Source organism: Sander lucioperca, chromosome 14 (genome assembly GCF_008315115.2).
Source record: "Sander lucioperca isolate FBNREF2018 chromosome 14, SLUC_FBN_1.2, whole genome shotgun sequence".
In the NCBI taxonomy this organism is placed as follows: domain Eukaryota; kingdom Metazoa; phylum Chordata; class Actinopteri; order Perciformes; family Percidae; genus Sander; species Sander lucioperca.
This window is the reverse complement of record NC_050186.1, coordinates 20,811,146-20,831,662: the sequence shown is the minus strand read 5'-3', so window position 1 is coordinate 20,831,662 and position 20,517 is coordinate 20,811,146. Positions and strand designations below refer to the sequence as shown.

At 39.5% G+C, this 20,517-nt stretch overlaps 1 protein-coding gene across 6 annotated transcripts in view; it reads right to left on the bottom strand.

The window, feature by feature from the left end:
• Nucleotides 1-20,216, bottom strand: part of LOC116047099 — a 46,952-nt gene extending 26,736 nt beyond the window's left edge. For 4 of the 6 annotated variants that reach the window (XM_031295630.2, XM_031295632.2, XM_031295633.2 and 1 more), the window contains exons 1-20: nt 20,131-20,216; nt 18,564-18,677; nt 17,450-17,606; nt 17,023-17,215; nt 15,655-15,726; nt 13,538-15,419; nt 13,344-13,436; nt 12,832-12,945; nt 12,537-12,690; nt 11,740-11,932; nt 11,360-11,428; nt 8,653-10,483; nt 8,095-8,181; nt 6,993-7,577; nt 6,455-6,528; nt 6,021-6,176; nt 1,736-1,896; nt 1,471-1,630; nt 1,175-1,369; nt 67-226 (exon numbers count right to left, since the gene is read on the bottom strand). In XM_031295630.2, the coding sequence (XP_031151490.1) occupies nt 67-226; nt 1,175-1,369; nt 1,471-1,630; nt 1,736-1,896; nt 6,021-6,176; nt 6,455-6,528; nt 6,993-7,577; nt 8,095-8,181; nt 8,653-10,483; nt 11,360-11,428; nt 11,740-11,932; nt 12,537-12,690; nt 12,832-12,945; nt 13,344-13,436; nt 13,538-15,419; nt 15,655-15,726; nt 17,023-17,215; nt 17,450-17,606; nt 18,564-18,672 (6,445 nt within the window). In that variant the 5' untranslated portion in view covers nt 18,673-18,677; nt 20,131-20,216. Of the gene's footprint in view, nt 1-66; nt 227-1,174; nt 1,370-1,470; nt 1,631-1,735; nt 1,897-6,020; nt 6,177-6,454; nt 6,529-6,992; nt 7,578-8,094; nt 8,182-8,652; nt 10,484-11,359; nt 11,429-11,739; nt 11,933-12,536; nt 12,691-12,831; nt 12,946-13,343; nt 13,437-13,537; nt 15,420-15,654; nt 15,727-17,022; nt 17,233-17,449; nt 17,607-18,563; nt 18,678-20,130 lie in introns of those variants that run through there. The other 2 variants (XM_031295634.2, XM_035991146.1) reach the window with 2 other exon arrangements.
• Between the last annotated feature and the right edge of the window lie 301 nt (nt 20,217-20,517).

The following is a 20,517-nucleotide window of genomic DNA, read 5'->3' as shown; positions in this document are numbered from 1 at the left end:
GGAAGAGAGAAATGAGTGAAAAGGCAAGAACAAAAATGCCATCTTGACAAACTTATTGTCCAGTACCTTGAAGCTCATATACAGTTGCGGGCCGTAGCTTGTATGATGTCACACAGTTGCGGTTGCAGAAGAGCTTCACCACGTTGTCGTCGTTTTTGTAATCAACCATGTCTGAAATAGTTTGAGAAGTGTGACACATGGTGCATTGGTGGAGCGTCTCGATTTTCTGTAGAACAGAAAAAGAAAAGAGAACGTCATGTTGTAGAATAATGATTTCATTCAACAAAACTATTAAATCAGTGAGCAAACGTCTCAGTGTCTTGCTTTGAGCCCCTACTGGTCCATTTAAGGGAAATTTTAATAATCTTTATTTGTGCCGAGACAATTGGTCAATTAGTTCATCAAAGAACAAAAAAACTTGATTGATCTAATAACCATTCAGTCTGACCTGACTGCAGCCCCCATGGTACCACAAATACTCACTAGCACATTCAAATGTGCAATAATCTGTGGCTGAAAATAGTCCCGAACAAATACACTGTTTAATCCTGCCACAGTAATTCCTCCTGTTCGGAGGGAGCTAAGAACTACAATGATCCACTTCTGGCCGCACATCGTTGGTTTTGGTCTTTTTAAGGAATATCTTGAAAATTACAAAAATATAGATAACCCCAGTTTATTATTTAAGAATATTTGACCTCATTCCTGTTTTGTTATTGTGCTTATTATAACATATCTATTATTATTATTTCATCAGTATATAAACATTTTTAATTTCTGATACCTTGCTGGGGACTTAAACAATAAACTGAAATGTGTAAAAGTAAATGTAAAGTGAAATAAAACTAAATATGATTTGAATGTACAAAATATCTTTTTGACAGGTTCTGGTCATTATGCTAGTGAGCCTACCCTCTCTACACCTGTAACCATACTGTTGTCTATGGTGACTGAGCGCACACAGCATATGGATTAAGACTGTGTATCTAAACATTTAAATAATATGTCCACTGTCCATTTATATAAACCATGATTTGCTTAAAGCTTGGACACTATGGGGATGATTTCAGACCTGTGCTATGTATATATACAGTTTTTCAGTGTTGCCCTTTCAAGCTGTAATGTTTTTCTGTCTTTGACAATTTAAGTGACCATAATTTTGATATTTCAGCACCTCTTTGAACTCGTCCAGACATTTATGACTGCACATGGGTTTGGTCCCCTCCTCCAGCTCCAGCTTCAGCGGCTTGTTGCGGCAGTTGGAGCTGCAGTTTTCGCAGACGGCCACGTTGTCCCTGCGGAAATCAGCCAAGCAGGAATCGCTGCAGAATGTGTGGACAGCCTCGTTCAGGGTCAACTCACATGTGGTCTGTGGAAGATAATGATACAGGAGCAGTGAGTACGACAAAGAGTTTATGATTAAAATGAACACATTTTGTTGAAGAAAAATGACATTTGTTTTTTGCTTACAGTGCAGGATTCGTTGCACATGCTGCAGAGCTGCTGTGGTGTTTGGGTGGACCCAGCGTTGGATTTGAAAGAGAGGAGACAGGTCGTACTGCAGAAGTCTTTCATAGTTCCTTTAATGTCCACTACCGCCATGATGAGGTCTAGAGGCTGCGATATCGCCCTGACAGAACAAGGAGAACGCAGAACACACTCAAAAATTGAAACTACTACAACATTACTCCTATACTTCTACTTTGAGATGAAGGGATGTTTTGCACAGACTCACTTGAGGCAGTAATGACACGTCTTGGTGACTGGTTTGTTGATAGGAAACATTTCGAAAAGGCAGTTTTTGGAGCAGAAGACGTCTGTGAAACCCTTCTTCTGGTAAGCTGTTTGGCCCTTCATCATGTTCTTCTTGCAGTGGGAGCAGTTCATCTTTGACGCCTGATACGAGAGAGAGAATATAAAGAACATGAGGTTCATATACACACGTGCAAATGAAGTAAAGCAATACCAAGACCCATGGCATTCAAAATGGAATTGCAATAAGACACGACAATAGAAATGTATCTGTGAAAACTGCTTTGTTTTCTTATTAAGATTTGACCTGTAATGTAAAAATTCAGATTTTTATCTCTCAATTTTTGCACTTAATAGAATACACTCTTGCTTTTAAACAGGCTAAAACTGAGAATAATAAACTACTATATGAAAGTGCAGATAAAAAAGGTAAATATCTTCCTCTGCACATTGTACAGAGGAAATGATGTGAGATTTGAACTGCGCCGATTAGCTCTGAATGAAGCTTCAAAGAATGCTTGCTTATCCTTTAAAATGTAGATGGCACGTACTACGCTCAGATGATTTTATCTTAAAGCAGCCATATTATGCTCATTTTCAGGTTCATAATTGTATTTTAAGGTTGTACCAGAATAGGTTTACATGGTTTAATTTTCAAAAAACACCATATTTTTGTTGTACTGCACCGCTCTCTCTCACTGCTGCAGATCCTCTTTTCACCTGGTCTCTGTTTTAGCTACAGAGTGAGACCTCTTTTCTTCTTCTTCTTCTTCTGTACTATCTTTGATTGCACTGCACATGCGCAGTAGCTCAGATGTAGATCATGTCAGCTAGCTAGCTCCATAGACAGTAAAAGAAAGGCTGTTTCTACAACTTTGGTCAGTTACAAGGCAGGATTAGCTGGGAGACTTCTAAATGAGGGCGCACATGTAAGTAGTTCTTTTGTAGATTATGGTGAAATTGTGTGTGTTGTAGCAGTGCTTTGCTATTGAGAACGAGGTAGCATGCTAGCGTTAGCCATAGCGTTAGCATGCTAACGCTACGAGCTAATGGTTGCGGTTAGCCTGCTCGTTTCGGCTTGTGACGTCACAAGCCGTGCCGATTTTGAACAGCTCACCCAGAGACTGAAGGCAGGACACATTCAGAAACCGTATCTCACTCTAAACAGCATGGGTGGATTTTTTTCAAAGTTTGTATGTGTGTGGAAGCACCAGAGACACAACATAACACCCCAAATCCCAGAAAAAGTGATTTTTTCATAATATGGGCACTTTAAACATTACTCAAGGGTATTTAAATGATTCCAGTTATGACTGAAGACAGTCCCAAGTGGCTACAGCTTGAGCGTGCATCCTGCACACAAGTCTCTTTACATGCACTAGCTTGTTCTAAAATACTCCTTCCAGAATCTGTATCAACATACTGCATAAATCCAGTTGTGAGGCACTCCCTCAAGATATGGATACAGTTCAGATGAGCTTTTTCTATAATTGAGATGTCCATATACAGTGAGGAAAATAAGTATTTGAACACCCTGCTATTTTGCAAGTTCTCCCACTTAGAAATCATGGAGGGGTCTGAAATTGTCATCGTAGGTGCATGTCCACTGTGAGAGACATAATCTAAAAAAAAAAATCCAGAAATCACAATGTATGATTTTTTAACTATTTATTTGTATGATACAGCTGCAAATAAGTATTTGAACACCTGAGAAAATCAATGTTAATATTTGGTACAGTAGCCTTTGTTTGCAATTACAGAGGTCAAACGTTTCCTGTAGTTTTTCACCAGGTTTGCACACACTGCAGGAGGGATTTTGTCCCACTCCTCCGCACAGATCTTCTCTAGATCAGTCAGGTTTCTGGGCTGTCGCTGAGAAACACGGAGTTTGAGCTCCCTCCAAAGATTCTCTATTGGGTTTAGGTCTGGAGACTGGCTAGGCCACGCCAGAACCTTGATATGCTTCTTACAGAGCCACTCCTTGGTTATCCTGGCTGTGTGCTTCGGGTCATTGTCATGTTGGAAGACCCAGCCTCGACCCATCTTCAATGCTCTAACTGAGGGAAGGAGGTTGTTCCCCAAAATCTCGCAATACATGGCCCCGGTCATCCTCTCCTTAATACAGTGCAGTCGCCCTGTACCATGTGCAGAAAAACACCCCCAAAGCATGATGCTACCACCCCCATGCTTCACAGTAGGGATGGTGTTCTTGGGATGGTACTCATCATTCTTCTTCCTCCAAACACGGTTAGTGGAATTATGACCAAAAAGTTCTATATTGGTCTCATCTGACCACATGACTTTCTCCCATGACTCCTCTGGATCATCCAAATGGTCATTGGCAAACTTAAGACGGGCCTTGACATGTGCTGGTTTAAGCAGGGGAACCTTCCGTGCCATGCATGATTTCAAACCATGACGTCTTAGTGTATTACCAACAGTAACCTTGGAAACGGTGGTCCCAGCTCTTTTCAGGTCATTGACCAGCTCCTCCCGTGTAGTTCTGGGCTGATTTCTCACCTTTCTTAGGATCATTGAGACCCCACGAGGTGAGATCTTGCATGGAGCCCCAGTCCGAGGGAGATTGACAGTCATGTTTAGCTTCTTCCATTTTCTAATGATTGCTCCAACAGTGGACCTTTTTTCACCAAGCTGCTTGGCAATTTCCCCGTAGCCCTTTCCAGCCTTGTGGAGGTGTACAATTTTGTCTCTAGTGTCTTTGGACAGCTCTTTGGTCTTGGCCATGTTAGTAGTTGGATTCTTACTGATTGTATGGGGTGGACAGGTGTCTTTATGCAGCTAACGACCTCAAACAGGTGCATCGAATTTAGGATAATAAATGGAGTGGAGGTGGACATTTTAAAGGCAGACTAACAGGTCTTTGAGGGTCAGAATTCTAGCTGATAGACAGGTGTTCAAATACTTATTTGCAGCTGTATCATACAAATAAATAGTTAAAAAATCATATATTGTGATTTCTGGATTTTTTTTCTTAGATTATGTCTCTCACAGTGGACATGCACCTACGATGACAATTTCAGACCCCTCCATGATTTCTAAGTGGGAGAACTTGCAAAATAGCAGGGTGTTCAAATACTTATTTTCCTCACTGTATACCCCTTTGGTGGGAAATAACATGTTCGTTCCCTCCATGACTGATGATGCTTTTAAAATATGGACTGAAAACAGTCAAAGACGTATATATGGGTGGCACCTTTGTATCCTTTGAGCACTTAAGAACACAGATATTTACAACTTCGCAGTTTTGTTTCTACAAATGTTGCTTCTTTTCCATTGATACCACCAGATTCCCTTTTAGACAAAATACTTAAGATGCCCCTTTGGCTTGGGGAGGTTGTTGGCAGGTTGTACTCTCTACTCAGCATGGATAATCTGAAGCCATTGACAGCATTAAAACATCAATGGGAGGGAGAGCTGGATACAGAAATATCAGACGAGCTATGGCAGGCTGCTCTCAATAACATACACTCATCCTCTATCTGCCTACGACATACCATTATCCAGTTTAAAGTTACTCACTGGTTACATTGGTCAAAAGCAAAGTTGGCCAGAATTGCACCTGATATTGACCCAGAGTGTGATCGATGTAATACAGAGCCGGGCACTCTGTCACATATGTTTTGGAGCTGCCCTAAATTGTCTGAGTTTTGGGAGCTGATTTTTGCTTTTCTTTCTAGAGCATTGCATACTCATATTGACATTTTTGGAGTAGTACCACAGGAACTTGGCATAGACAAATGGGATAGAACTGTGATAGCATTTGCAACTCTCTTTGGCCAGACGCATTGTTTTATTAAAATGGAAGGTTAAGTCTCCGCCTGTATTTAAACACTGGATCAACGATGTTATGCACTATTTAACTCTTGAACAAATTCGTTATTATTTACAAGGTAATAATATTAAATTCAGTAATATCTGGCAACCTGTTCTTACATTGGTCGAACAGATGGACTCTAATGACATTGTATGATGTGAATGTTGTTGTCCTCCCCCTCTTCTTTTCTTTTTATTTTTTTTAAATTTATAGTCTGCTTTTCTTTGTAGCAGTGGTGCGATGTGGGTGGGTGGGATGTGGGTTGTTATTTATCTGTTGTTTGTTGTATGTGAAAATACAATAAAAAGACTGATTAAATGATTCCAGTTATAAAGTAATCACATACATTTAGTGTGCCTAAATACTTTTGTAAATGCAATATTCACTTGATAAACAGCATATGATTCAACCCAGGAGAAGTGTGTTTCCCTACCTTTGCATAGCTGGGCTTGTTTTGGACGTCTGTGGACGTAGAGGATGTTGGACACTGGTTGTTGTCTTCATGGATGGGCAAATCTTTCACAGGCGACTTGACAGAGTTACACTCAGATGATAACTGGGAACTCTTGACTGAAGCCTGAAACTTTTCCTGAGACAAAAACAACAACAATGAAATACAACAATGTCTTTGACTTTGACTTTGTTAAAATCAAGTATTGTTGAGATGTTTAAATATCCTTGCCATTTATAACATAATTTCTAACTGTGTATAATCGAAAGCCAGAGTCTAAAGAGAAAAACAGGCATCTTTTTACTTCAGTCATTTTTCAGCAGAAGAGTGATGTGGTTTATATAAATAATGTTTAAATTCATACTTTGAACCCATTTTTAATAATGAGAGAAAATGGAAAGAAATTGGATACTCACAATGTCCAGTTTGGGGATTAATATCTTTACTTCTTTCATTCTGATCACTGCAGCTGACAATTTGTTCTTCTTTTCTATAAATAATGAAATCAAATATGGGTGTAAGACCATGTTTTTGTTACGCAGTTCAAATGCTATACTATTGAATGGATTGCCATGCAATTCTATACAGACATTCATGATAAAGCTGACTGACTTTGGTTATCCCCTGACTTTTCCTCTAGCTGCACAGGTTTTTAGTTTTGAGTGAAATATCTTAACAACTGTAGGATGAATTGCAGTGACATTTTCTTCAAATGTTCAAGGCCCCATGAGTATAAATTCTCATGACTTTTGTGATACCCTGACTTTCCCTGTAGCGTCGCTAACTAGTCAAAGTTGAAACTTATTCACTGAAAATAGAAAATCTTCTAGATGGAAAATTTTGTAACAAAATTAAAAAATACAATTCTACAGACATCCCTGGTTCCTAGATGATGCGTCCTAATGACTTTGGTGATGCCCTGACTCTCCTCTCGAGCCACCAGATTTATTTTACCTGTATTTAAGAAGTCAGAGAAACTCCTGCTATCCACATCAATCCAGTTATTTTGCTTCCCTCCTTTCTTTTGATTTTGTCTTCTCTCCACATTGTTGACTGTATCGATGTCCGTGGTCTCTTCAAGGTCTGCAACACTGGTGTGCTTGTAAGGTGAGCGGTCGTTCTTCTTGGTATCACTGCTGTCTTTGTCCTGCTTCGTCACATGTGGTATCAGAGGCGTTGCTGCTGAGCCGGTTGTGTCACCATCTTCATCATTTTCCTCATTTCTGACGTCGTCGTCATCGGTGTCCATGTCAAAGTCCACATTCATGTCGTCGTCGCCATCACTGAAAGAAATATGTGTAGCGTCCTCATTGCTACGATACACTGTTTTCTCGGGTGTGCTGACAGCACAGCTCACAGGCATTTCCTCTGACCCGTCGTCCCTCTCTGCGTTCACCTCTGTGTCTTTCTCATCATTCAGCTCAGATGCCTCCGTTTCACTCTCCTGCCTCTTGCTCCGGCCTCGGCTACGTTTCCTCGACGTAGAAGCTCTGCAGGGTTTTTTGTTTCTCAAAAGGGAGCCTTTTGTGAAGGGGAGATCTAGAGGAGATACAGGTACAGCTACGTGAGAAGATTATCAACACTTTTATCACTTGATTACCATTCAGCCTCTCCATTTGGTTTCACTGGTTTTCTTTTAAGTCAACAAATTAAACAGAATACCTTGTTTAGGTATATATTTTACATATTACGGCTCAAACTGCAACTGGTCATGGAGGGTAGTCTTGTGCCAGTAAAAGAAAATGTAGTAATGGGCATTATACTACAAGTAGATCTGACCAGGCAATCTGATTGGTCAACTAGACATTTAGAACGTGCTCCAATCAGCATGACAGCACACCTAGACCATTTGAGCACACCAGGCGCATCACTTGAAATGTTACTCTGCCATTTCCATGTCAACTTTACAGAGTGAATCATGAACTGTTTTTGAAACATTTGTATTCATGAAAATAAATCAGGAACCACAGTGGAACACAGAGAAACTTACCAACTCATTTATATAAAGTGATACATAGGATTTATCGATTTATTTGTTACAATTACAATTACATACCGCTCAGCCGAGAGCCTTCTGATTTTTCATTGTCCTCCTCAGCATCACTGTTTTCTGAGTTGTCCTGCACATCTGGCTCCAATTCATCTTCAAAAGGAAAGCAAGACATGTATACATGTATAGTACCAAAAGGACAAGGTGTATATCGTTTAAATTCAATTCAAGACATTAATACAAACACTGTAATACTCCATGTTGCATTTTAATTACAATTAGATTTGAATAATCACTTTAGATAATCTTATTTCACTAAAAGCCATGTAAAGGCTGTTGTCCATTAAAACATACTTATGACCGCATTATTGGTTTTTTTTTTTTTACTTGTACACGAACATACACATTCTTTTGCCGACAGTTTCACATTGACAAGTGGTGGTAATTTACCATGAAGAAAAAAAAGGGAAATCGACACTGCAAATGTTTTGAGGAAGCAAATACAGTCAACTTGTTTGTTGCATTTTTTGACTTAGACTGTATGCAAACATAACTTCTGTCGTTGTCTGCAAACATAGCATAACTCCATATCAACACCTTTAAAGTACCGAACTGGACACTGACCTGGAATCTCAATTTCCTCGAGAGATTTCCCTTCGAATTTTTTAAGAGATCCATTCTCCATAGCTGATAGTAGCTCTGAGATTTTTGCAATGTCGACAGCTGCCTCTGGTGTTTGATAATACTCTCTGTCGGTCTGAATGTCACGGCCCAACAGTTTGGCTAGCTGATCAAGCTCGTCATTTGTGAGGCTGAGAATCTGGAAAAGTCTTGCAAGGTGCTTATGAAAAATCACAGACCGGAGGTTCGCTGTGTTCTTTGCACCACATCGAGCTGCAAAAATGCTGGTGCACTGGTGTCCGCGCTGGAAGCTTGAACATGGGGCATCAGGTCTTGCAAATAGGAAGGGATTGTTTTCATGTACACCACATGCGTTTCTCTTGTTCACAAGCAATGTCACTGCAGTGAGTATTTTAGGGGTTAACGTAACAGCAACCTTTTGGCCACTATCGGTCTCAATGTTGATCTTGACGGTGTGCTTGGACAGAATTTGCTCAAACTGTGACTGGCTAACAGCAGCGTCTTCATGAAGTTCAGTCTTGTCCCGTTCCTTAAATGACTTAAGCGTTGCTTTTGAAACTTTGGCCGTATTTATGTTCAAGACTGACACTTGTGCAAGTGTCACTCTGAGAAGTGCAGAATAGACCGGAGAGCTTTCGTACATCGTGAGACTTTGCACTGCAGAAGCTGCTGTCTTCTCCAGGCACTGATAGAAAAGCTGCACATCATGAATGAACGGTATGGTTGGCGGGTTGTTTACGTTTGTCTTTGATGAAGGGCCATATTTCCATTCTTTCGCACACAAGTTTATAAATGTCTCTGCTTCATGTATCGTCTCTTTATCAGCATCCTCTTTCAAAGCTCTGGCGAAGTTAATGCCACCAATGTTCTTAAGCGAATTTCTCATTTTCTTCAGCACACTTGGTCTGTCACAGGACTTTGTCTCTTCATTGAAGCCAGTGAGCTCTCTCACACCTTCAACAAGCTTGCTGAAGTTTTGGGGTTTGATAGCATCTTCAAAGCTACATATCGACTTTTTCTTCAATGTTAACAGGAGTCGTCCCATTTGCCTCAGTCTCAGTTTGAGGTCTTCCAAATTTTTATTTTTTCCTCTATTCATGCGGTACAAACACTGCGCCAGCTGCAGTATAAAGGAATCGTTCAAGACTTCAGATGAAATCTCATCATTCTTCAATGTGTTTAACATCTTCCTCACATCTGATGAGATTTTCTGGGGGTCCGTTGACTCTGCTGCAGCAATCAAAGTTAAGACTTTAATATTCCCACGTGACCGAGGTTCTGAGGACTTCCTTGCAGAACACTTTTGCATATGTCGCCACATGTCCTTACGAACGTACATGCTTTTACAATATACACAGGTTGCAAGTGTTTTAGCATTGGTGGGCACACTTGATTTTCTTTTTAGTTTCAGTGGTCCACAGCGAGTCTTCAAAACCTCTTCATTATGTTTGGTATTTCCTCTGTTTCTTAACTTCTCCAGTAGCGTTTTTCGTTCTTTGGAGTTTTTGCGTAGTCTTAACACTTCAGCTATATCAGGTTCTTCATGTCTATGAGTGAAAAGGTGACGAGAAATTTTTGACTGAGCTACCCCGCAAACGTAACAATAATTTCTGTTGGTGAAGGAGTGGTCGTTGAGATCTTCATCATTTTCGTTGGTGAAGGAGGGATCTTTGAGCTCTTCATCAGAGGTAAAATCATCAGGAGAATCTGACTCTGTGAAACTCTGACTCTGGCAGTTGTCGCTGGGAGAAGGTACATAGTCTTCATCACAGCAGGATGCTGCAGAACTTGAGGGTCCTGCAGAGTCTTCAGCCTGCAATTATGAACAAATCATTTTACACACTTTACATAACCAAACACAAAACAATGCTAATCTAGTATCTCCCAAGTATGCCATATGAACTATACATGTTATAATTCTTTGACAGCATCCATCTACCAATATACAGCTCATAACTCTCATATTGTCTCTTTAACTTTGTTTAGCTTATGTTGTTCTCTTATGCCTAGTTCACACAACGACTTTCAAAGTCATCAGATTGCAGTACTGTTTACAGCTTTCCGTCATCTAATTGGAGTCTTTGTTTTTACAGTACGTGACTGACTGGGGACAGGGGATCACACACTACAAGATCTTTCTCCAAGTGCACAAGTGTTTACAAAACAGCTCATTAGTTTCCACACATCTTTACTATTTATAGCCAGTTTCCTCTAGGTGCAACAACAACTTTGGTCAATGTTGCAAATGCAACACATTCAGTAAAGTTCCTATTGTTACAGGTGACTCCTTCCGCAGGTTTCCCCTCATCCCCCTGGTCCAGCTATTTAGCCTGCGAGATATCTGGGGTACATCTGCGATGCATTAGTGAGATTTTTAGCTTGCGTCTTTGAACAGTTCACACATAGTGGTCAAGCGCTGATTTGCGAGCGCCAAGCCAATGTGGAATTGCGTCTGATCTGGGGCTTTTGTCAGCTGCAAGTATCTACCTGCCTGCTGTAGTTTTTGATTTATAGTTCAGAGCCAGATCACCCATTCATATCACCATCGCAACACTAGATCGAGCTTTAATTATATTCGCCACAATAACTGTATTTACATTCTTTCATTCACAGTGTGGTACAGCCTTGCCTAACCCTCCAACGCCACATCTACCCGGTTTTTAATAAGGGAAATACATTTAACACTTACACCCTCATCCTCTGGTGAAGATGCAGCATTTACGTCTGTTTGTGATGTATTCAGTTCTTCATTGGTTTCCTGTTAATATTGAGAATACAGAAAAGTAATGAGTAAATATGAAAACACAATAGGACGTTTAGAAGTGTGCAGGTAAGAAATGTGTTATTTCAAACACCTTACCAGTTTATTATGGCCACCTATACAATCCAAAGCAATCCTTTACAACAGTTTTGATATAAATGCTACTCAGGAAAAGTTTATAATGTTCAGGTTTTGTTGACAAAATGTTTAATGAAAATATTTTAGACATATTATCAATTACATAATGGACAATAACTCCCTTTCTTTCAAAAATAAGGCAAATGTTTAAAAACAGAAAATAAACCTACCGTTGACCGCCATGGGTAAGAGGAGTCGCCATAGTTGTACGTTATCTCCTCGCCTGGAGATATTTCTGTCACTGCAAACAGGCACAAGTGTGGCTTTCCCTCACAGACAACTTTCTTCATTTCACAGTTGGGACTTATGTGATCATCATTTACAAGTCGTCCAAGGGTCCCGTCTTCTTTCGAGGCATCAACGCTGCAAGCAAAATGCTCTTAATGAAAATTCAACCTTAAAATCTTTAAATATCAGTTTTATGACAATGACTGGGATTGATGGTGGTGACCGATTCTATCATTCAAGACAAGGCAACGGACACCTGCTGCACTCAAATGACTCAGTTTTACGTGTGAATACAACTTTTTTACATTTATTTTACATTCTGCCTTCTTTTTCCAAAGTCTCACTTTTGAAGGTAAACTGCTGTTAAAATATAGTCAATGAAACACACACACACACACACACACACACACACCACCCTTTTTAGGGGGGCTCAAGAACATTGTCTGAAACTGGTCGCTATTACTATGACTTATAAGTGTCAGGTTTAGTTCCATCATAGTAGCTAGCTCAGAGATTATCGGCTAATGAAATTACTGATTTAGCCATGTGGGGGGGGAGGGGTTTCTAATCCTAGAATCGCCTCTGACACACACACACACACACACACACACACACGTGAGTGAGATTTAGTTACATCACTCTTAATCTGGAATACAGTAAAGTTTTCCCTATAACACAAGTCAATGTAGACAATTTCAACCCTTTAATGAAAAATCTGAAAAAGAAGATGTAAACTCACTGCCAGTTTGTTCCATTCCACGAGAAGTCAAAGAAATAACTCTTCAGAGTATCACCACACTCCTTTTTCCTGGTTTCCTTGTGAGAGATGTTCCCCCGAAACTCAACAACAAAGGTGGATGGCTGAATGGATTGATGGGTAAACACACCTCTACCTGTAAGAACAAGACAGTCCATGTTACATCCAACTATTGACCAACCACCCCATTGAGACTCCGGTGTACAGAAATCTATAGATCTCGTAGAGGCTACCATTTAAATAAAGGGTTAAATAAAAAAGAATAAAATAAACAAACCTTTAAAGGGGTTTATAAACCTTTCCTCCAGGAAGGGTTTGTCTCTACAAGCTTTTATGTGCTCCAGGGCATCTTGCTCAGGAGTCAGTTGTCTGTTTTGTTGCTCCGCAGCATCTGGAAAAGTTATCCAAAAAATAACCAACGCACAAACCCTGTTTTTTTTGGAAAGACATGTTCAACCTGTGTTGAACACGTCTTATCTAGTTTAGTCTAGTCAGTTTTGCTTCCACTAGAAGTTATTATGGTTTCTAACTTGTGTTGCAATGTATTGCCTGATCATGATTCTTTTGGATTTGTTATTTCATTTTTGTAATTAGTATCACCTTTGAATATTTAAAAGGATTTCAATTTTATTAAAATTTAACAAAAGAAAATCAGGTAAGAGACTATGTAAAATGTGCATTATCAACTTCAGTGCCACCTCTGCAAAGAAAAGTATTCTAAATAAAAGTATGGATTGGATATTACAGGTAAATGATTGGTTACAGGGAGGAGTTATCTTCACGACATACCGCTCTGCTGAAGTAAAAGATCTGATTCTTCAATGTCCTCCTCAGCATCACAGTTTTCAGGGTTGCCCTGTTCCTCATCTGGCTCTAATTCATCTTGAATAAAAAGCAAGATATAATATGTGTTAATTTGTAGTTTAAGTAGATTGTTTCTACTAAACAGTCACTGGCAGGTCAGTATTACACTGGATACATACCTTCAATCTCAATTTGGTCCAGAGAGTTTCCTTCAAATCTTTCAAGAGAACCCTTTTCCATTGCCAGAAGAAGTTTTGCAATTTTTGCCAGTTCCACAGCTGCTTCTGGCAGGCGATAATAGTCCCTGTCAGCCCGGATGTCATGGCCCAACAGTTTAGCGAGGTGATCCAACTCGTCGTTCTCCAGGTAAAGAATCTGGAAGACTCTAGCAATGTGCTTGTGAAAACGCATCGCCCTGAGATGCTCTGGGTTCTTTGCACGACACAGAATGGAAAAAGCCCTGATGCAGACCCTTCCGTGGTGGAGGCTTGTGGGAGAAGAGTCAGGCTTTGCAAACAAGAAAGGATTGTCTTTGTGTACGCCACATGCTTTTCTCTTGTTCACAAGCAAAGTTATTGCACTGACAAGTTCAGAGGTCAACAAGACAGCAACATTTTGGCCAGTCCTGCTTGGAATATTTATCCTAATGAAGTTCTTGGACAACACTTGCGTAGAGTCGTCTCTCTCCTGGAATGTCTTCAGTGTAATTTTTGAAACCTCAGGTGCGCATTTGCTTAAGACTGATGCTTGTGCAAGTGTCACTTTGCAAAGTGCATTGTAGACCTGCTGGTTTTCATACTTCTCCATGTTTTCAATGGCAGAAGCTGTGGTTGTTTCTAGGTACCTGAAGAACGCCTGCACATCATGTGTGAATGGTATGGTAGACGGGTTGTTTACTCTTCGTCCACTCAACGAAGCGAGGGCTGTTTGGGAGACATGTTCAAACCATTCTTTTGCACACAGTTTCATGAATGTCTTTGTGTCTCTCATCTGCTCATTGCCATCAGCTACAGTGAGGACAATGGTGCCTATTTTCTTCAGTGAATGTCCTAATTTCAAAGCAAGACTTGGTTTGTTATAGCTCTGCATCTTTTCATCGAAACCAGCGAGGTCTTTGACAGCCTCAACAACTTTGAAGAAGTTTTTGGGTTTGATAGCATCTACGAAGCTAAATATTGACTTTTCATGCAGTGCTAACAAAAGTCTTCCCATTTCTCGTAGCTTCTGTCTGATGTGCTCACTTGAATTATTTCCATACTTCTCAGACAGATTCTGTGCCAGCTGTATTAGAAGGAAATCATTTTGAACTGCTGATGCAATCTCATCTTGTTTCATATTTGAGAGTATCTTCCTCACATCAGATGGAATCTTTTTGGAGAGTGGTAACTCGGCAAGAGCAATCTCACCTAAGACTCTTGTCTTACCGCCCGTTGCAGGGTTTGACGTCCTAGACGGACATCTGGCTACATGCCTCCACATGTCCTTACGTCCATACATGCCTTTACAATATAGACAGTGCACATGTGCTTTGGGATCGATCACCATGGTTTTTGGTCGTCTTCTCAGTTTTAACTCTCCACTGTTATTCTTCAATGCCTCTTTATTATGTAGGTAATTTCCCCAGTTACGTAATTCATCGAATATCTTTTTTCGATCCGTGGAGTTTTGGGGTAATGCCAAAGCTTCAGCGATTTCAGGCTCTTCATCAGCATGCCTTAAAAGATGACGAGTAAGTTTAGCAAAGCCTTTCCCGCAAACGTAACAATAATTTTTACTGGTGTAGGTAGGGCCTTTGGTGTTATCCCAGCCGAGTTCTTTAGAGCTGGAAGCAGCCTCATCCTCCTGCTCAGTGTATAAAGCATTGTCTGGTTGCAGCTTCAAAGTCCCCGTCATCTCTTGAGAAGAGTCGAAGTCTGCAAAAGGTGAATTGTCCCTAAAATCCAGCTGACAGTTGATGTCGCCAAAACTATCATTGCCATGACTTGGCCCACTGCCACGTAGTTCATCACCATCATCGCCAGAGCAGGGATTTTCAAAACTGGAAGCTGATGAGTCCTCCATCTGGAAACACAGTACAAACAAGAAATGTTATACATACAGTACATCATTTTATACATACATGTACATGTACAAAAAACGGCTTTGCCAGTAGAAACACACAACCCACAGCTTATTTTTATTTGATCAGTGAGCTTAAGAGGTGTTTGAGAGCAGTGTGCTTATGTTGCTTATACAACAGTATGGTTTCATTTGCTGGAGTGGACAGAAAAGTCAATGCAGACAGTCTTTTACATACCCTTTTATTCCTTGGTGTTGATGAAGAAGCATAGAAGTCTGAGTAAGAAGTACTCGATCCATCACAGGACGCCTGTAAAAGTCAAACACAATACAAAAGTCCCATGGAAATTTGACACCTGGATTTTTCTGCATAGCAAACTGTAAATCCGAGTCACTTTGTCTACTGCCTTAATTAAAATATAAATACAAAACCTACTCTGTGTTGGTGAGATGTATGGAGCCCTTAGATGGCTAATAAATAATTACATGAATACAGACAAAATATATAATAAATAAAACCATGAGATAATGAACTAATCCAATACGTTCTAATAAAAACAGTTCCTTTTAATTAAATGTTATTTTTTCACAATAAACATTTATTACAGGTCATGTTTTGTCATTCTAGCAATTATTATTTCAATATGCACAATATTTGTCACAAAAACCCTTTTCTTTTCTCATCGGTCTAATACAGTTCAGCACAAATTCTGACCCTTTTGTCAGTCAAGACAAACTGGAAAAAGCCAGTTATGTGATGAATGAGCACCTGACTGTCTGAATGAGCAAATAGCACAATTTAGTTGACATACTAATCATGTAAGGATGTTCTGGAAAGAGTGCTATTGTGTATAAAATAATATTAAATGATAAAAGTTCTCTTGCGGGATCAGAAATGAACATTACACACATTTGTCAGTATAGCTACAGCCATTCTGGTCATAAACAATCTCTATACTCTCTGTCTCTACAACAGTATACTGTATGTACTTGCTGTTGAGTTTTTTTTATGCATTTTGACACAAAAAGAAAAGCACAAGTTCTGCTGTGATTTACAAGTGTAATGTCGTTTGCTCTAAATACAGAGCGGTAGGCCTGGAAACTATCTCAAGTCAAAACCTTATATCACCTTACATATAAAACATGGCATACACACGCAGTTGCCAGTTTATTATACTTTATATATTTCCATTTATGTATTACTTTTGTATCATATTTGTTTACTCTATATCAATGAGAGAAGGCTCTCTCTAGTTTAAAAAACTGATTATAATTGTCATGGAGTATTAATTGCAGGACCGAGACTGCATTAGTTTTATCTAGGTGTACCTAATGTACTGTTGCGTGACTGTAATTCTAATTTAAAATCAAAAGCAAGGCTCCTTCATTAATATAATATAATAGTTTATAGTTTATTTGTCATTGCTTTACAGACAATGAAAAGCAGTTTAGCAGCTCCGCATTGACAGCATAACAACATTAAAAACACAGTCATGCCAGAATAAAATGCATAAATAGATATAAGTTAAAAAGTTGCATTAAGGATTAGGGTAGAAAACCCCTTTTCCCATATAGGCACACTCGTAATTAATTAACATAAACTTACATTTGATCGCCATGGGTAAGAGGAGTCGCCATAGTTGTACGTTATCTCCTCGCCTGGAGATATTTCTGTCACTGCAAACAGGCACAAGTGTGGCTTTCCCTCACAGACAACTTTCTTCATTTCACAGTTGGGACTTATGTGATCATCATTTACAAGTCGTCCAAGGGTCCCGTCTTCTTTCGAGGCATCAACGCTGCAAGCAAAATACTCCTATTGAATTCTTAAAAATTACTGCAATTAACCATGTTGTTTTACTTATAAAAAGAATAATAATAGGATTGGCTAGAAATCATATATGAAACACATCTGTATCATGTTATTGTAACCTGTTACAATGGGTTTTTTTTTGCATTTTCCCAAACTCATAAATTAAATAAATAAATAAGCTGTAGATAACCTCACCAGGTCTCTTTCTGACTAAACTTACCACCACCGTGCTCCTTTCCATGAAAACTCAAACAAAAAATTGTTAAGAGTATCACATTTCTTCTTAGGTGTTGTGTCTTTGTGAGAAAATATGTTCCCCCGATATTCAACAACAAACGTGGACGGTTCGATGGCCTTGTGGGTAAACACTCCTCTCCCTAGGAAACCAAAGATTAACATGAAAACCAATGTACATTACATTCAAGTGTAATGACCAATTTGCATGACCATTGTTTTACTTTTACCAAACACATATTTCCTCTTGGCAGTCAAATTACATGTATGTCTGTTGTGTTTGACTCTAAACTGGGTTATCGCAAAATGTCCCAGAACGTCTTACTTTAAAAAGGTCCCATGGCATGAAATGTTCACTTTATGAGGTTTTTTAACATTAATATGCGTTCCCCCAGCCTGCCTATGGTCCCCCAGTGGCTAGAAATGGCGATAGGTGTAAACCGAGCCCTGGGTATCCTGCTCTGCCTTTGAGAAAATGAAAGCTCAGATTGGCCGATCTGGAATCTTCTCCTTATGACTTCATAAGGAGGAAGGTTACCTTCCCTTTCTCTGCTTTGCCCGCCCAGAGAATTTGGCCTGCCCATGAGAAAGAGACATCATGGCTTTCAAACGAGCGAAGCATGGCAGTTGTTCAAGGCCACACCCCGACCCTCCACCTTGCCCCCCCCTCCTCAATAGCATTTAAAGCTACAGACACAGAAATGGCACATCCTAAGGAAAGCTCATTGTGGGACTGGCTGTAGTGGCTGTTATTCTGCACCAAGGCTGAATTTCGGGAAAGAGACTTCAGATACAGTATTAGGGGACCACTGAGGCCTATATAAAAGCATCCAAAGAGCACCATGTCATGGGACCTTTAACTCAGAAAAAAAACAGAACTATACATTTTAGTAAAAATTAGTAAAGAAATGTTTTTTTTAGTTTTGCATCTTCGCTAGAAGGCACTTATTTCATTTCCAACTCCTTCTAACACACCAGTTAATGTTTTGGATCATTCACATCGTAACAGAAAAAGAACTCTGAAGAACTGACCTGTTGTCAAGTACTAGAAATATCTTCAATATCAATATAAAGACTGCTATCATAAATGTACCTCGTACCTTTAAAGAAGTCTATAAACCTTTCCTCCAGGAAGGGTTTGTCTCTACGAGCAACTATGTGCTCCAGGGCATCTTGCTCTGGACTCAGTTGCCTTCTCTGCTTCTCCATGATAGCTGGAAAATGTCCAAAGATATTAAATTAGCTTTGGGTGATACAGGATCTGCTGATCACACAGTGTTCTTTGTAATTATATAGCAGACAATATAGAGTTGTCGCTGATTGTTAATAAAGTATATTAAATCATTTGCCAATCTACACATACACACTGCTAGCAACAGGTTAGTTAGCCAGCAAAGACACCTTGGAACTACGAGGTGTTAACCTTTATTAAACCATAGACTCATATAAAGAAAAAATCTGTCCAACAATATAGAACAAATATATTGAAACATTATGCCTGTGATGCAATGACAGTGTGGCGTGTGGCTCGGGGGTGGAGTGGTCACCTCATAACCCAAGTTTGGCAGTTCAGTCACATATCAAAGTGTCCCTGAGCAAGACACTGAACCCCAAGTTGCTCCACGGATGCTATTAGATGTCCACTGCTCCTAATACTAGGACGGGTTAAAATGCAGAAATATAATTTCACTACATTGTACTGTGTGTATGTGACGATTAAGAATGAACTTTGTTTAAGCAATCCAGCTTGTTAAATTTAACTATAACATACATTTAAGATCCATAACTCAGGCAGCATGTGCAAAAGTTCACTACATTCATTTCTGCAGGGACTCTCTTTCCAACACATGTGCTGCCAGCATGGATGTATTAAGAGAAGGCTGCCACCCCCGGCATGTATAAAACTCATATTTTTCCATTTGATCATCAACAGATGATCCAGATTACATATTTGTCTAATTACAATAACAAATACACAGTTGTTTGTTGAAAACTGGTACAAACAGAGATTAAGAAACTTTTCATAATTTAAATGTAATATTTGCTACTCTATCCCACTATTGTCAGGTTAGTCAAGTGAAATTCCCGATCTGCATTGGCTGCCAATAGACCTTTTTCACGAAAGACATGTTGACATGTCATAGTAGGAAAAGCACAGGTGTATTCTAAACCATTAATGACGGCTGCATCCCACTTAGGAGAGGCCCTGGTATTGTGCATGCTGACTCACTGAAATAGCTTCCTGGGACACTTGATGGAATTGAGCCATCGTTAAGGTTATCAATTTCAGCTGTGCTTTTCCTACTATGACAGGTCAAAATGTCTGCTGTCTAAAAGGTCCATTCTACAAACAAAAGTCAGTAACTTGGGTATTAATAGAAACTTGTGATGCCTAACTATGTCCAAAAGTAAAGCTATCTACCTGGCTTAGTTGGCTGCTATCTGTTCTGTCTAATTATGTTTATATCAAACCAGTTTTGTTACGATAAAGTTGTATCTGAATGATGTTTACTTTCTACTGTACACATGCCTTGCTAGCATGCTAACACTAACTAGAAGGTGTTGAGTAAGTTTGGAGTGGTTTGCCAACACTTTGCCCACTGCTTTTGATTTAGATACATGTAGTTTCAATATATATATATATATATATCTTTTAAACACGTTTACCTGTGCTTTAATATCCCAAAGTAGAAGCCAGAAGACGTACAGGTGTAGCTAACACAAGGGCAGCCATTTTTCCTTTCTATCGTCTTTAGACCGTCTCTTCGACGGTGCGGTCTAGAGTGACCGGCGGCAACTCCAGCCAATCACTGACTGTAACGTCACTGAGTAACTCTAGAGGTAACCAATCAGCGATCATGGATGTCTTTACTATCGAGAGGAGCGTCAAACATGAAATTACTGCCGTGTGTGGTTAGGACACAGAAAAAGGTCCCCATATTCAAGCTTACAGACATACAGTAAGAAAAACATTTTATAATTAAATAACTTAAACTGCTGTAACTGTTGTATCATAAAACAACTAAGTTTTAAAATGTTTTATTTAAAAACAAC